The following is a 17,500-nucleotide window of genomic DNA, read 5'->3' as shown; positions in this document are numbered from 1 at the left end:
GAGCACGTGTTTCGTCTTCAGAATAGCAATTATTCTACATAATTCCACCCCGAATAAGAAGTTTGACAAAAACTATAGAGAATATATATGGTCTACATATTAGCATGCAAAAATATGAAGAGAATCTTTAAGTGGATACTTTGGTGAACTCATAAAAATAGTGTTTGCCAACTGAAGTTCCATATGTAATGATGAAATTTACTTAAGTTCAAGAACATGCATTGAGTTCTTATTCTATCGATTATATATAAATAAATTCAAAAAAGGATAAAAATCTTTTACAAGAATTTTATCAGGAAGCCAGTATGTAAAAAAATTCATAAGTGAAATTTCTATTCCCAAGAATGTAATTATTCGTTTATATTTATATAAGGGCATTATTCTGTAGATTATATATAAATAGATACATAAATGAAGATTTATTATACAATGAAAGCAAGGAGTTCAAGAATAATTGTGCAGAATAAAGGAATAAAAATTCTAAAAGTTATTGAGTTCGTAATCCCGTTGAGAGGAAATCATGTAAGGCGAGAAATAGTGACAAGTGGAGCGATGAAAACATATTATTCCTTTGGTAAATGTTGTACTTGGAAGAACCACCAAGCTGTAACCTAAGTAGCTGGAAAATATTGGAACTGCGACACATAATGCCCACCTGTAAACAAAGTACTATGATGTATCCTACAAGAATCTTAACAAAGAATCTTATGATTTGAGAATCGTTGTCACAATAAATAATAAAGATATACATATATATGCATATATATAATATAAATGTGTATACATATAGATACATACGTACACTCGGACACGCATACATACACACATACATATGCATATATGTAATATAAATGTATATACATATCCATACATCCATCCATACATACATACATACATACATACATACATACATACATACATACATACATACATACATATATAATATTATTTCACAATAATTCAGGTAGCGATAATGGCATTTTGTTTCAAGCCTTATACATTTAGTAAATCCATGCTTTCTTTCATTCTTGGTAAATAAATCCTTCCGACATTACTTTTACGATGGTGTGCAATGTGTCTAATGTGCATCGTCCTCAATCTTAAATCCAGTTCATGTATTTCTGTCTTTATTCAATTTTAAAAGAGTGCAGGTTATATCCAGGATCTCCACAGGATAATGGCTCACCTATCGATTGGCTTTAGTGATATTTCCTCAATTTTTGTTTTGTTTCAAAGGGTTCAGGGTACAGTAAACTACAGTACAGTAAAAGGTAAAGTGTAAAGAACCCTTTGGTCATGAATAATCATGGGATTGCACCTAGAAAGTTACCCTCCGAAGCATAATTCTGGCTAAGGTTGTTTATCGAAGACCAGCAGTCTTCCTCGCATACCAACATCGCCTCTCTACGCCACTGATGTTATCTAAGGGAAAGGCAAAGGCCGGTACAGCTAGGCACCAGTGAAGTTGCAACTCATTTCTATAGCTGAATGAACTGGAGCAACGTGAAATAAAGTGTCTTGCTCAATAACACAAAACACAGCCCGGTCTGGGAATCGATCTCACTACCTCATGATTGTGAGTCCAAAGGTTTAAACCACTAAGCGATGCGCCTTCACTCATTTTGTTTCAACTACCTTCTTAACTTTTATCCTGTACTCTTTGGAGAAATTTTCTCTTAGTTCCCTTTCCATTAATTTATTGTCTTGCTACGTTCCTTGTATCCTTGATTAATGTCAATGATTGATGATGTTATTTGATGGAATCAATATCTCATCAGATTTGATCGTTTTGACCTCTTTCCATAATGAACAAAATGCACATTAGCATACTTGTTAAATATCCTTTCAGGGAATCAAAACATTTTCTCAAGAGAATTCAGACCTTTTTCTCATTTTTGGCATACAGTATGAGGTCACCTATGTAAATCCGATAATTTTCTTTCACTCTAGTTATTAGGAAGTTCATAAACCGATCTATATTTTCTCTGTATGTTCGTTAAAGGAATCAATGTGATCACAAAAGCATTGGAGACACCGAGTCTCGTTGAAATTTCCCTCCGGATTTCCACTTTTTCCTTGATTCGCTTCTACGCTTTAATGCTACATCTCGAGATAAGATTTCAATGGTTTGCTATTTTTAAAGAAAAACATCATATGAACTCCAAAAGCCAATTGTCTTGAACTTTATAGTACACATATGCTTTCTTTTAGTTTACCCAACCAACAGCTATGTTATTTCAGCACATCACTTAACAGCTTCTTATCTAATATCCTTGAATTCTTCTAGCAGCACTTCTGAATCAGTTTCTCCTTCTCTTGTAAGTTATACATCTATGAATCCAGTTAGTAGTTTCCAAAATAACACTAGCTACTCACTTTCTTTCCGTTTTCATCCTATGTATTTACACTATTCTTCATTTTGTCATCGATATTAGCACTTTATTTTCTGTTTAATCAGTAACAAACTATAGTATTCGATTGTTCATGCCTGGAGAATTTTAAAGCCAGAGCCACTGAGCAGCATTGGATCTAGGGGATTTCCATTTAAGTTTTCATGTACAAATTATGCTCAACATTATTATTATTATTATTATTATTATTATTATTATTATTATTATTATTATTATTATTATTATTATTATTATTATTATTATTATTATTATTATTATTATTATTGTTCAGTAGTTTTATTTTTATAACGAGCTTTCACTTCCCTACCCAGCGCAGCTCTGTATGCCTTGGGTATGTGCTGTGGTTTGCTGTGATGCTCTTATGGTTACTGTATTGAAAGCGTTTTGCGTAGGATGTCTGCAGTGCCCAGCAGTGCAATTTTCTGTATGTTATATATATATTTGTTAGTCCTGGTGTTTTTGTTATGTATTTGTCTGAATTATTTTTTTATTATACCTAAGGCACCTACTATGATGGGAATTGTTTCTGTTTTTAGATTCAACATTCGAGTTACTTCTATTTCCAGGTCTTTGTATTTTGAAAGTTTCTCCATTTCTTTTAGGGAAACGTTGGCATCTGCTGCTATCGATACATCAATTAGAAAGCATTGTTTTCCTTCATGATCTTTGACAACTATATCTGGTCTATTGGTCTTAATTTCTCTATCTGTGTGTATTGGCATATCCCAGAGTATGGTTGCTTTCTCGTTTTCTGTGACCTTTTCTGGCGTGTGTTTATACCATCCTTTTTTCTGTTGTTATTCCATAGTGTTGGCATATAGGTCCCAGCTCTGTCGTGTCTGTGAATATATTCCTTCTTAGCCAGGACTGGGCAGCCAGAAATAATATGATTTATTGTTTCTTGTCCATCTCCACATATTCTGCAGTTACTTGTTATGTTTGTTTTCATTATATGTTTTTGGTAATTTCTGGTGGGGAGGCTTTGGTCTTGTGCAGCAATTAAAAATCCTTCAGTCTCTGCTTTGAATCCTGAGCTTCTCAACAGTTGCTGGGATTTTTCTCTGTCTATTTCCTTTGCATTTAGTTTAGCCCAGTATTTACCATGTAGGGGCTTTTCTTGCCATCGTTTTATCATGATCCGTTCCTGTTCTCGAGTATGTGGGGTTCATTTGAATGGTACTTAGATTGTAGGGTACGTTGTGGTGGAGAGATTTTGTGTAGAAACTTTTATTGATTAAATTAATGATTTTATTATTGTTCAGAATTTATTCATGCATTTAAAACTTTGTAAATAGGTGTATATATTCAGGTGTGTGAGATTCTAGTCAAGGTTGTTTTTTAGTGGTTCACAAAAGGGGTGTAATTAGGGTAGAGAGCTTTTTTGATCAGCGAATGTGCCTGTCTCTAGTTTCAGTTATTTTGGGGATTTATTGGATTTCGTCTTTTGATTTGGCAATGTAGTGGTCAAAGTTTAAATTTATTCCAGCAGTCAAAAACTTAGTAAATGGGTGTGTTAGCTTTTTGTCATGGATTGTTAAGGTTGCACAATGAACATACCTAGGATATTATGCTTTAGCTAGTCAGTAAGGTTTTAGTTTTTGTAGATGTTATATAGGCTATGTCTTGTTTATATTTGGAATGGTGTTTTAGTATAGAGATTCGTTTATTTTGTGCTTTGATGTATACAAGAGGGTGTTGGTAGGTGTAAAGGCCTCATGCAATTCTATTAATATGGGGATTGAGAGAAGTGAGCTTATACCGAAATAAATATAAAAGTTCTGAGATAGATAGATAGATAGATAGATAAATATATAGATAGATAGATTAGATAGATAGATAGATAGATAGATAGATAGATAGATAGATAGATAGATAGATAGATAGATAGATAGATAGATAGAGAGACAGACAGAGAGACAGACAGAGAGACTGACAGAGAGACAGACAGAGAGACAGACAGAGAGACAGACAGAGAGACAGACAGAGAGACAGACAGAGAGACAGACAGAGAGACAGACAGGTGTATTAAGCTCTATATATGACAGTTAACATGCACTAATTTTGTTTTATTTATTTTAACAGGAGCAAGCTTCATGGAATTTCTTTTGAGAGATTACAAACTGAGCTTGAAAGCTTGGCGCTTGGCTCCCAGTGGTTCTAACAAGACTATTCTTGACTGTCTCATTAATATGCGGAAAGTGTTCATCCAAAAAGTTATAGTTGCAACATCAACTGAAAACACACTTCTGATATTGGAGCATGTAAGTTAACTTGCTTTATAGCATTCCTACTATCTTCTTTTAAACAATAATTTAAGATCCTACAAGAATATTTGTGTAACCGATATTTATTTATTTATTTTTTTTGTGGTTTCTGAGTTCCTATTTTTTCTATGTTCGAATTTCAAAATGATAAAATAAATATATTTATTTGACCTGAATCGATGCAGTATATAGTCAAGGAATCGTAAATATTTCAAAATAACATCGAACTACAATAAACAGAAAACAAAATTGAATTGGAATCAATAAAGTTATTAATTTCATTGAAATTAGAATTGATCTTTATATTGGAGTCAGTTTCCGAGAATTTAGTTTTATCAACTGACATTTCTATTGCAACTGAAAATGAAATTTCTCGCGTGTAAATTTCCACCACTATTTAGCCTTTCTATTTTCTATCTGAGTGCTATCAGTGTGATGACAATCCAGTTCATGCCCAGTTGGAACACTTGTAAAGAATTGTTTGAGAAAATGGGAACTTGGCTATAATGGAAGTTTAAAACAATAAACATCCGAGATTAAGAAAAACATAGTAAAAGGAATGATAAAACCTCTTGGCGAGACTCGGAGCAATTTTCCTATAAGATATATTTCTAAGAAAGTACATCTGTGGCGGCAGCGAATGCAAATTGAGAATTTGTTCACTTCAAATGCAATAAGGAAAAATTACAACAGCACGATGTTTTTATTGATTTCTGAGTCTGATTTTAAAATGACGCCGCAGATTACTCGACATATAAGGTAACTGAACTAATTATATTTGAAGTGGAAGAGATTAATTGAAATAAGAAAGAGAACTCAGAATCTTTTGGAAAAGAAATGTGTTGATAGAAAAAATATAATAAACGTTGAAATTATCTTGACTGTTCAGATCAAGACTAAGTTGAAAACTGGCCAAATCTAGAATCTTGATTGACTCATTGGATTTAAGATCAAACTAAATAATCGAAAATGAAATTAAATCATACTTCTACTTGAAATCAGATTACTTGTCAAAATACTACTACTACTACTACTACTACTACTACTACTACTACTACTACTACTACTACTAGCACTATTACTACTACTACTACTACTACTACTACTACTACTACTACTACTACTACCACTACTACCACTACTACTACTACTACTACTACTAGTAGTAGTAGTAGTAGTAGTAGTAGTAGTAGTAGTAGTAGTAGTTGTAATATCTGCAACAACAACGTTTCTAATTTTACATCACGAACCGTTAGCTACAATGGAAAACATATACGAAAGGAAAGGAATTGCAAAATGCTTGGAGATAAATGCATGTATGTGTGAATATTGCGCATATATATTTATATATATATATATATATATATATATATATATATATATATATGTGTGTGTGTATGTATAGTCCCGATATTGTTATATCAGAGATCGATATCTTGTCGGGCAAGTTCTCTCAGCACAACATCTGCCGTGTAGTTCTTTGATACTCTTCCATAATCTCATTGTCAGGCAAGTGTCTGATTTGTAAGAATATCGGCTTTCTAATTTCTAGTGGATAGGCACTTATCCTATGCTATTAGAATAAATCGCTCTGTGCCTGGTTTAAGCCCAGATGCCAACACCTACAGACATGTTTCAGGATTACTGGCATTTTAGTTGTATTTACCGTGTAATGTCTTATATTTCCATCTGCTACATAGCTGTGAGATTGTGGCTTGTGCTTGTATTTGTTGACCGTCGGTCTCAACGATCTTTAACTCCTTTATATCGTCTCTTGATACTGAGTGTTGTGTCGTGACACTTTCATGTCTGCAGACAAGTTCGAGCATCCCGTCATTGGTATTCTTTAGATAGGTATCTATTATTATTATTATTATTATTATTATTATTATTATTATTATTATTATTATTATTATTATTATTATTATCATTATTATTTATTATTATTATTATTATTATTATTATTGTTCAGTAGTTTTATTTTTATAATGTGCTTTCACTTCACTACCGAGCGCAGCTCTGTGCGCCTTGGGTATGTGCTGTGGTTTGCTGTGGTGCTCTTATGTTTATTGTATTGAAAGTGTTTTGCGTAGAATGTGTGCAGTACCCAGTAGTGTAATTTTCTGTATGTTATATATATTTGTAAGTCCTGGTATTTTTTTTTATTATTATTTTTTATTATTATTATTATTATTATTATTATTATTATTATTATTATTATTATTATTATTATTATTATTATTATTATTAATTGAGAGAACAGTGCATACCATCAAGATGACACTGGGGTAAAATATACAAAACCCAGTATACCCATCATAACTACCTGTCTGATAACGGTACACTTGGCACATGTATCACAAACATATGTGCGTGAAATGGTGATCTCATACCAAGATTAACAGCGCATGACCTTGCAGGTGGGGCCCAGTTAGAATATTTTTCAGGTTAAGCAGCCCATCCCGCTCAAAAGGTCCCTGAATAATGGTTGTTTAACGATGTTGAATGAAACACCTATGATTCTAAAGGTGAATTATCCAAATCCCAAAGAATTCCTCTGAACACATGGCTATGATGTTCCCCCCACTACTTCTTCTCGTGATCAGAGATACACGTATCGTCAGCCACTGAGTGACATGCTCAACTGGTTAAGGTCAAACAACCGACAAGCAAATCTGTGGTATTGAGCAAAATGTTTGCTGTAGCTCATCTTTTATACTTAGACTAAACAATGTGCATGATTATACTTCCAATCAGTTAAGATGAGAAGCCATGAGAACTACTACCTGGTACTGCATCAGGGCATCCATTAGTATTATTATCATTATTGTTGTTATTATTATTATTATTATTATTATTATTACTATTATTATTATTATTATTATTATTATTATTATTATTATCATTATTATTAACTCCGCCTTAGCGAAGGCGGAGCTATTGTTTTCAGTCGTATTTCTTTGTTTGTTTGTTTGACCGTGGACAAGATATTTCAAGAACCGCAACATAGATTCGAATGAAACTTCCAGGGATGTTTGGCCTCGTAACTGGCATGAACTGATTAGATGCTGGGATTAATCTGGTACTGGACAAGGATTCTGGATTATTTTTCTTGTTTTTTACATAATATTTGAGAGCGCTGGTGTTCATTCTTAGTATTCTCGTATGTGAGAGCAGCCGAGTTTATTTCAGATATTCTCATTTTAAAAATCATCACTGGATAATCGTTGAGAGGGCGTTGGTATTGCTTTGGCGGAGGTTTGTGCTCTCTGAGTGCTCTCATTATTATTATTATCCTTATCATCATCATCATCATTATTATCATTATCATTATCATCATCATCATCATCATCATCATTATTATTATTATCTTTCAATTCTGTTTCCATTTTTTGCCGAATGTTTTTCTGAGACCTAGGGCAGAGAAACGCACTGTGGTGGTGTTCTTTTTTATTCTGGTTGATTGAAGATGATGATGAGGGGAAGGAGGAGGGGAGGAGTAGATGAGGGGGAGGTAGTGGTGGTGGAAGATGGTTATGGTAAACAACTCAAAGAGAGAATACATTATAGAAAATTATGTAATATACACATCACTGCGGCGAATAAAAACATTGAGAACGTAAATCCTGGAAACATATGTAACACTTGCAAAACAAACAAAGTGACAAAACAGAGCAAACTCCAAAATCTAAAACCTCTGCAGAATATATATATGTAAAATATATAAAGTTTTGCTGTTGAAAACAAGACCAAGAATATGGAAAGGTAGATATAATAAAACTTTAGATCTTCCTTTGGACCAAAGAAATCCCACGGCTAGAACTCAATAATAGAATAGCAACAACAATAAAAATGAAGACGTCGCCATCACTGACTTAGTAGAAACAGATGCGAACATCCATATCACAAGATTAAACAACATAATACATACAACTGTTACTGGCAAAGAAAAACATTTACCCCACTCAGATCTGCTTATACTAAACATATCAAAACCGAAACAAAAAGGCTGATCGAAGGCATGAGAATAGATCTTACATTTATTGAAATCAATAACAAGACAACTGAACTAAAAGAGAAAAGTGAAAAAGATATGTACTATAGATGTGTAATATATAAAGGAAAGGTGTAAACATAATCAAAGAAAGCCAAAACCAACAGAAACTCGCTAAATTGAAACAAATCTGGTGATCTGCAAATTTACAACAGCAATTTGAGCAAAACGAGCAGTTTGACTCTACCCCTAAAGGTTTTCATCAGGACCTAGGTAAAGATGTATTAAATCAACGTAATACGAAAAGCATGAGTAGAACAATTTTGAGAGGTAGTATGGACAGCATTGGAACCATTGCTGAGAGGATTGCTCAGAATAATAAACACAACACTGTTGAAAACATTAACAACACAGAGTAGACGAAAAGGCTACAATATAATGCAGGAGATAATAAGTACTCAAATTTCTCGTTTCAATACTTACAAGCAAACATAAGGCGTTAATGATTTTTAATAAGATGTTATTGGAACCTTAGTCAAGGCCTTGTTCAGAAAGGATAAAAACTAACTTATTACTAAAACTTCATAATTTCCGACAGGATTATACTTCAACTTGTTATTTTTACAAAATAGTATAGGTCATTTTTAAAATAAAGAACAATTTAAAGATTTATGCTTATATATATTTTTGTATTATCAAGTTTAAAAGATTACCAATATTAATATGGGCTCGGTATCTTGAAAAAAGTTTTATTAGAATGAGAGGTACTTAAGATCTGTAGGTGTTGCGTGACTGGCACCAACTGTTTGAAAGTTACACAAAAGTTGAGCAGATTATATTCTGTGCATCTGTGTTATATTACTGGTACAGAATCGAGTAATAAACTTGTAATAATATGTGTTGTGTCATTTCGTTGGTTAGTGATTGCATAAGGTATATGTCGTGTGTGTTTTGCTAATTTCTCGGGTGATGATTGTATAGAATATTTTATGAGTACAGAGTAGGGTCTGAGTTATACTATTGAATTGAAAGTATCTTATATAGTCTGTAACGATATCTAACAAATCTAATTTAGGACTGTATGTAAAGTTACGGAGTCTGATATGGTTTACATATTTTTGTCCAATTTGTTATCATGACTTCTACTCTACTTAATTTTTGTTTCACGTTTGTGCGACTTATGATAATTATTTCAGTTTGAAGGTGATTTTAAATCACAATTCTATCCACTCATTTTTTGTTCATGTCCTCTTCGAAAAAGTTAATTCTCTTTTAATACTTCAATAATTATGACTTGACAGTCTACTTAGATCGCCTCATTTAAACAGATATCTCCATGATTACTGTTGCCAGATCGTAACCATATACCATATTTGAGGCATGTTTACCATTTTTTACCTTCTTTGACGCTAAAGTTTCAGTACATCACCAAGTAGACATAGCTGCTGACAGGATCATATCTGCGAGGACATAAAGCTTAGCAAGAAATGTGGAGTCAGTTGATGCTATCGCTAGACACTCCTTTCTTCTGTCAACATTATTCGTTTATGGGCTTGTTGAAAAGTAATTGATATTTAAATGTATATTAGTTAGTGCAACATTCTTCTATCCTGGTAACAGATTACTTTTTACTACAAGCGTACTTATTTACTATGTATCACAGATAATACCTAGCACGTAGTAGGAAGGAAGATTATATGTCTTTAAACTTTAAAATTACACATTCGGCGTTTCTTTCAATACAGCAAAAGCAATGTTCATCTGTATAATGTATAACGTCAGAAACATCTGGGGAAAAGCTGCGCACATAACAAAGAAGCAATGCATGATTAATGTCAGTGCTCTCAGTTATTTATAAGTCATAGCACGGTCAATTTCGTATCTTAGAACAAAGTTGTTCAAATTTTCGCAAAAAACATCAGGACTTCCTGTCATTGTTCTGGTAGAGAGAGTAATATTAACTCGCATTGCTCACGATATTCCAATTTATTATGTTGCTCTTGAGTTGCAATAAGAACATTTGGTTTGATTATAATTGCACCTGCTGTATATGGCCGCATTTCTTTCATTACAAATTTAGTTATATAATAGTTATGTCTGATATTACACAGTAATGAATAGAATCATTAGCAAAATGTATGACAAGTGCGCCTCTAGCCTAGAGACAAAGTGTTTGAGTAGTTATAACTAATATCGTTGGTTCAAAAACCACTTAATTTTACGAATTCCGTCCTAATAAATGATAATTTGAACACGTTATTTATTAAACTATATTATTAAGCAAGGTAAGTTATAGGTATAATTGATCATCACCTCCAAGGTGGAGTTATCACAAATTTTCGATTTTCTGCCTGGAAAAATATCAGTCAGTTTTAACTAGCTATAAGTAAGTGAGCAGATTTGGGGAAAGAACATTTTCGTTATTTTCTTTGTTGGTTAATTATTAACCGAAAAGAATTTCTTTGAGAAAGTGGAAATCAATGAATACGATTAAAAGACCGTTTAATTATATAAAATGTCCCTCTGAAAGTTTACAAGCAAAGTTAATAGAAAGAAATAAAATTAGCTTATTTCGTATTTTTACGGACATAAGTTTCAATAGAATTTCATTATTTTATCACGACAATGGATTTCTTCATTTTTTACACAACTCCTTAGATCGGAAGTGATTTGACATCGTTCCGACGTTGAAATTGTTATCGAAACTAAAATGTTTTTCGTAATTTGTTTGTACCTAATATTGATTTTCCTCAAACTTCTCAACAAACTTTTCTGACTATCCTTGTCAGATACTATTTCATTACACGAACTCCAAATATTTTCTCGAAGTTTTTTAGCTTCATACAAACCCGATTTATACAACTCACAATATGTTTTATACATCACAAGAAACACTAAAATAACACCAGAAACAACGATCAATTTCCACAAGAAAGCGAAACTTAGAACACAATAAAAAAATAATTGGGAAATAATACAAATAGTTACAAAACATGCGCAAAAAATTTTGCTACTTAAAGAAGCCAGCTTATATAAAACATACACGAAAATTATAGACAATCGTGTGTAGCAAGTAAAAATGCATTCGTAAATAAACCTCAAACGTAATCTATGTTACAGAATGCCTTGCAAAGACCACTGGCCAGAAAAGACCTTAAGATAATTAACACGTAAAGAATTGAACAAGGAAGTCGACAACGTAAACTGGCAGAAACTACCTGAAAAGTGCAAGGCAAAAGCTTGAACTATGTTTGTTGCAATATAAGATCATAACTTTCCCATCCAAAACCATCCGCAGTATGTCATATGTAAATGAAGTAACAGTTAGAATAGGTACGGATTAGCCAGAAGCAACTGATCCCACCCCATGCCATCATTCGTTGAACAAAATATCGAATAGATTAAACGCACTGATACGCCGGTAAATGAAACTTAACTATGGATAACACCTGTAATGCAATGATATTGCATATAACAAGAGAGGAGAGAAGCAGATGAATATTAAAGGAAACTCGCGGATATATTGGAAAAACTGAAAAGAATGTATATGCGTATGAATGCTCAATGGAAAATGAATAGAGGGGAAAAACGTAGGAGTAGAAAATGGTGATATTGGGTGGAAAAACCCTAGAAAAACAGTTTTGCATTGGCAACTTGTCAAGCAAATGGAATACGTCACAGAAGAACCATAGTACAAGCATGAAGGTTTCAAAAAACACATAGACTCTCGTCGTGAATTTCAAAAATAAGTAATTTGAAATCGAATCATTTGTTTAAAACAAGTAATCAGAAGTTATCAACGTAGTTGTTATTTATATTTCCCGTTCGTCTTGTCCTATTTGCACAAATCAACTTTCAAATTCATATAAGATATGACCATTCTCTCTAGCGTAGGTAAAGATTTTGGTGGTATATGAAGAACTTCATTATCGTGTCTCCTTTCTAATACGATCGATATATGTGGTAACTATTTCTAAGAGTGTAGAAGTATAAGTGACAAGTAGAAATTACGTTCAATAATAGTGATGTATCAAATATTAGAGGCTTGACAACCATAAAAGATGTGAACAATCCAAGTGACACTAATGTATTTTTAATTTAAGGCAGTGAGATTTATAGGGGCATTTGTGAAGTACATTAGCCAAATTATTTTATTGTAAATTACTAATCTGATCCTGTGAGGTTTTACAAGAATATCTAGGCTTGTAATGTTTGTGCATTAACATTATATGTGATCATCACAAAGAAATATAGACTATGATATAAAGTTTTAAAGAGAAATCAAGAGAATTTACTTCAAAAATTTTGGATTTCGACACAATATAGTATAACGCAAATTGGGTTTATATCTGAATTCAAGCTTTGAAAACTAAAGATTCGTAGACGAGAATATCTGCTACTCGAGGAAGTGTCTATTTTGGACGTGTGTGTCATAGCAGAGCTGTATACTATATGGACTTGTATATTATGCAGACACTTACGTTGTATTTTACAAGAATCATTCGTATGCATCTTGAAAGGTTATCAAATTGATAGTAATAACATTATTTACAAAGTTTTGGTGGATTTTTTTCAACGCAAACTACTTGAAAAAAAGAAGAGGAAGTGCTGTCACACTCCATACTTACGACAATTAATCAAAAGCAAGGTGACTACACAAGATCAGTAAATATGTAACTACTTTTTTCAGATCGGTTGAGTTTCAGTAAGTAACAATTGGAAATAGACAATGCAGAGAAGCAAAGAACAATATGATCTTTGACAGATTAGCTCTTACTTCAGATACTATTCGAGTTTATAAGACCTCTTCAGCAAGACATATCCATTCATGTGTTGGCTAGCTTGGTAAAGAACACAAAATATCTACATTATTTACAATAGAAAGATATTTGTCCTCATCTTGTTTGTTGTTAACACAACGTTTTGGCTGTTATACCCTCCAGCCTTCATCGGGTGTCTTGGGGAAATTTCGGATCTGGGTTCTCATTCCTAAGGTATTTTTCGATGTTATTATTATTATTATTATTATTATTATTATCATTATTATTATTATTATTATTATTATTATTATTATTATCCAGTAGTTTTATTTTTATAACGTGCTTTCACTTCACTACCGAACGCAGCTCTGTGTGCCTTGGGTATGTGCGGTGGTTTGCTGTGAAGCTCTTATGGTTACTGTATTGAAAGTGTTTCCCGTATGATGTGTGCAGTGCCCAGTAGTGCAATTTTCTGTATGTTATATTTCATTGTAAGTCCTGGTCTTTTTGTTCTGTATTTGTCTGAATATTTTTTATTATGCCTAATGCGCCCACTATGATATGAATTGTTTCTGCTTTTAGATTCTATGTTCGAGTTACCTCTATTTCCAGGTCTTTGTATTTTGAAAGTTTCTCCATTTTTTTTAGAGAAACGTTGTCATCTGCTGGTATTGAAACATCAATTCGAAAGCAATTTTTCTTCATGTTCTCTAACAACTATACCTGGCCTATTGGTCTTAATATCTCTGTGTGTATTGGCATATCCTAGAGTATAGTTGCTTTCTCGTTTTCTGTGACCTTTTCTGGCGTGTGCTTATACCATCTTTTTTCGGTTGTTATTCCATAGTGTTGGCATAGCTTCCAGTGTATATAGGTCCCAGTTCTGTCGTGTCTGTGAATATATTCCTTCTTAGCCAGGACTGGGCAGCCAGAGATAATATGATTTATTGTTTCTTCTCCATCTCCACATATTCTGCAGTTACTTGTTATGTTTCTTTTCATTATATGTTTTTGGTAATTTCTGGTGGGGAGGCTTTGGTCTTGTGCTGCAATTGAAAATCCTTCAGTCTCTGCTTTGAGTCCTGAGTTTCTCAATCATTGCTGAGATTTTTCTCTGTCTATTTCTTTTGCATTTAGTTTAGCCTAGACTTTGCCATGTAGGGGCTTTTCTTGCCATCGTTTTATCATGGTCCGTTGCTGTTCTAGTTTTAATTTGGATTTCATTTGCGGTCAGTAGCCCGCGCTCTTAACTACTACGCCATATGCCCGGGCATGTGGTAGTGGTTAAGAGCGCGGGCTACTAACTCCAAGATTCCGAGTTCGATTCCCGGCAGTGGCCTGAATAATAATAATAATAATAATAATAATAATAATAATAATAATAATAATAATAATAATAATAATAAGAAGAAGAAGAAGAAGAAGAAGAAGAAGAAGAAGAAGAAGAAGAAGAAGAAGAAGAAGAAGAAGAAGAAGAAGAAGAAGAAGAAGAAGAAGAAGAACAACAACAACAACAACAACAACAACAACAACAACAACAACAACAACATCGATCAACACCTTCGAAATGAGAAACCTGGTTCGAAATTTCCCCAAGACACCTGATGAAGGTTGGAGGGTATATCAGCCGAAACAACAAACAAGATGAGGACAAATATCCGTCAATTGTAAATAATGTAAATAATGTACATAACTCCTCATCTCTTAAATATAGAACTGTATTACAGAATATCGAGATATCAAGCTGTGCTGGAGCTAAGACATTCATAATCAAGAATATATTCTCGTTAGTTGTAGTTGTTGACGATTAGCCTGCTGCTGTTATAGTTCTTATTCTATTGTTCTCTCCCAAGCTGTAGTAAACTGCTAAATAATTCTTAAACGAGTAAATTATGTTACTAAGCCTATCATAAGCATGACTAGTTTCTATACTTGTATACGAAATATCCTAATGCACAATGAGAGGATAGTTTGGCTGAGAAGGTCACTTCGCAATGTGTGATTCCTGTGCTGGTGTCGAACAAGGCATTGTTGGTGCAATTGAGTAGACGGAAGCTGTGCGAAAGCTCGTCGGATGAAATATTCTTGTAATTTCTCAAAAGTTCATCCTCATCACACTGTGTCACGGTGAATTCACTTGAGAATTATGCTATGAAAAATCGTCTGTGAGATACTCGGCCACTTACATGCCAATTCACTGAACAGCGAACTCTGTTGATCAAACAATCAAAATACTCAACGACGGAAAACGATAGGATTTATTTACTTTACTTTGTCGAATGTATCTTTTTATTAAGCTTGTAAAGGGTGATTTGAGAGGGATTAAGCTGTTATTTCTAATGTTAAGCAACTATTAGCGTTTCTTATTTAATTCACTGGTATTAAAGAATTTTGGCTGCAAATAAAGTGCATAATGCAAACATATCAGAAATAGTACGAACTAAGTATCTGACCGTAATATAGAATAATTTAGTTCTTACTAACAGCGAAATGAAAGGAATTCATCCGGATATTATTCCCAAGGAACATTGATAAATATCTGCCGACCTTTCGATATCAGTAAAGAAACATATCTCAGGAGAATTTTATCCTGAAAATAGTGGTATTCAAAACGTGCAGTTGGAAAGAGAAACTAACTTTAAAACGTATTGCAGTAAGTAACACTAATTTTATTTTCATTTAAAGCTTAAAACTTTCTGATTTCTTTTTCATTTGATACGCTAAATGTAGTTTCATTTATCTTATGTTGGAATCAATAACAAGTGATTACAGAAAATAACAAAGTACTCACATATTTCTAAACAATATCAAGAAATAGGTTTCAGAAATAATGGAATTCGGTATATTAATAATATTTCAGAGGTATTTAAGAGCAAATTTCGTATAAAGTTCTTTAAAACATTTACTTATTAGTTACAGCATGTGTAATACACTGAATATTCTTTTCAATTTCCTTTTAATTTAATTTTCTTTTAACTCAATTTCTAATACTTCAAACTTTCATTTCGTTTTGCCAAAATCATACTTAGCTATTCTAATCAGCTTAACAGTAGGAAAGAAATTTAAATTGAAAGATACATCCAAGTAACGATGTTACTATGGAAAGTTATACAATCGTAAACATCAAGTTTAAACTATATGAAAGACTTCCATTACTTTTAGATCTATTTTTTACTTACCTCCAATATAAATAGTACTTTATTTACATACAGGATCTAGGATCTTTTGAAAGGGTCTTTTTGTTGTGACTTTCAGTTTATTCCAATATCTTCCTTATCGTTATTTCATTAAATTCTGTTTCATACACTAACTTTGATCAGGATTACTCCCCAGATATTATTCTCACCAGGCAGTGGTGAGAAAACTGTTTGCACATAGATGTTATCTGCAAGCCTGGACATGAGTCATTACCAGATATCATCAGCTGGAATTATGACGCAGATCACTACTGACGATAATGCAATAATGGTAGATTAAGGGTGATAATGATGATTGATGATGATGATGATGATGAGGAGGAGGAGGAGGAGGAGGAGGAGGAGGAGGAGGAGGAGAAGGAGGAGAAGGGGGAAGAGGAGAAGGAAGAAGGGGAGAACGAGGAAGAGGAGAACGAGGAAGAGGAGAACGAGGAAGAGGAGAACGAGGAAGAGGAGAACGAGGAAGAGGGGGATTCATGACAAGATGATGACGAAGTGGGTGGGGGTAATATCTCTGGAGACAGTACAAGAATCATCGATACTGATGGAATTTCGTAAATGTGCTCTGTATTATTGGATGACACCTAACTCTTGATGATAGTTTAATTTCAAGTACATGAGTGCTATGAGAAGCACAGCCCGCCAAATGCTGCATTACCAAATAAATAACTTGTGTGCATATATTATATATACATTTATATATATATATATATGTATATATATATATATATATATATATATATATATATATATATATATATATATATATATATATATATATAATATTATATATACACATATATATACATACATATATATAATATTACATATACATATATATATATATATATATATATATATATATATATATATA

The 17,500-nt window shown here is 32.9% G+C and overlaps 1 protein-coding gene across 1 annotated transcript in view; it reads left to right on the top strand.

Annotated features, from left to right (window-relative positions):
* The window catches only part of LOC106868155 (glutamate receptor ionotropic, kainate 2), a 242,530-nt gene that overhangs the window by 127,121 nt on the left and 97,909 nt on the right, over positions 1 to 17,500 (top strand). Inside the window, exon 4 of the mRNA XM_014913291.3 lies at positions 4,494 to 4,672. Within this exon, the coding sequence (XP_014768777.1) occupies positions 4,494 to 4,672 (179 nt within the window). The remainder of the gene's footprint in view (positions 1 to 4,493; positions 4,673 to 17,500) is intronic.

The sequence above is a fragment of the Octopus bimaculoides genome, chromosome 13 (assembly GCF_046866305.1).
Source record: "Octopus bimaculoides isolate indiv1 chromosome 13, ASM4686630v1, whole genome shotgun sequence".
Classification (NCBI taxonomy): domain Eukaryota; kingdom Metazoa; phylum Mollusca; class Cephalopoda; order Octopoda; family Octopodidae; genus Octopus; species Octopus bimaculoides.
Note: the sequence above shows the minus strand (reverse complement) of the source record. Positions and strands in the feature narration are given on the sequence as shown.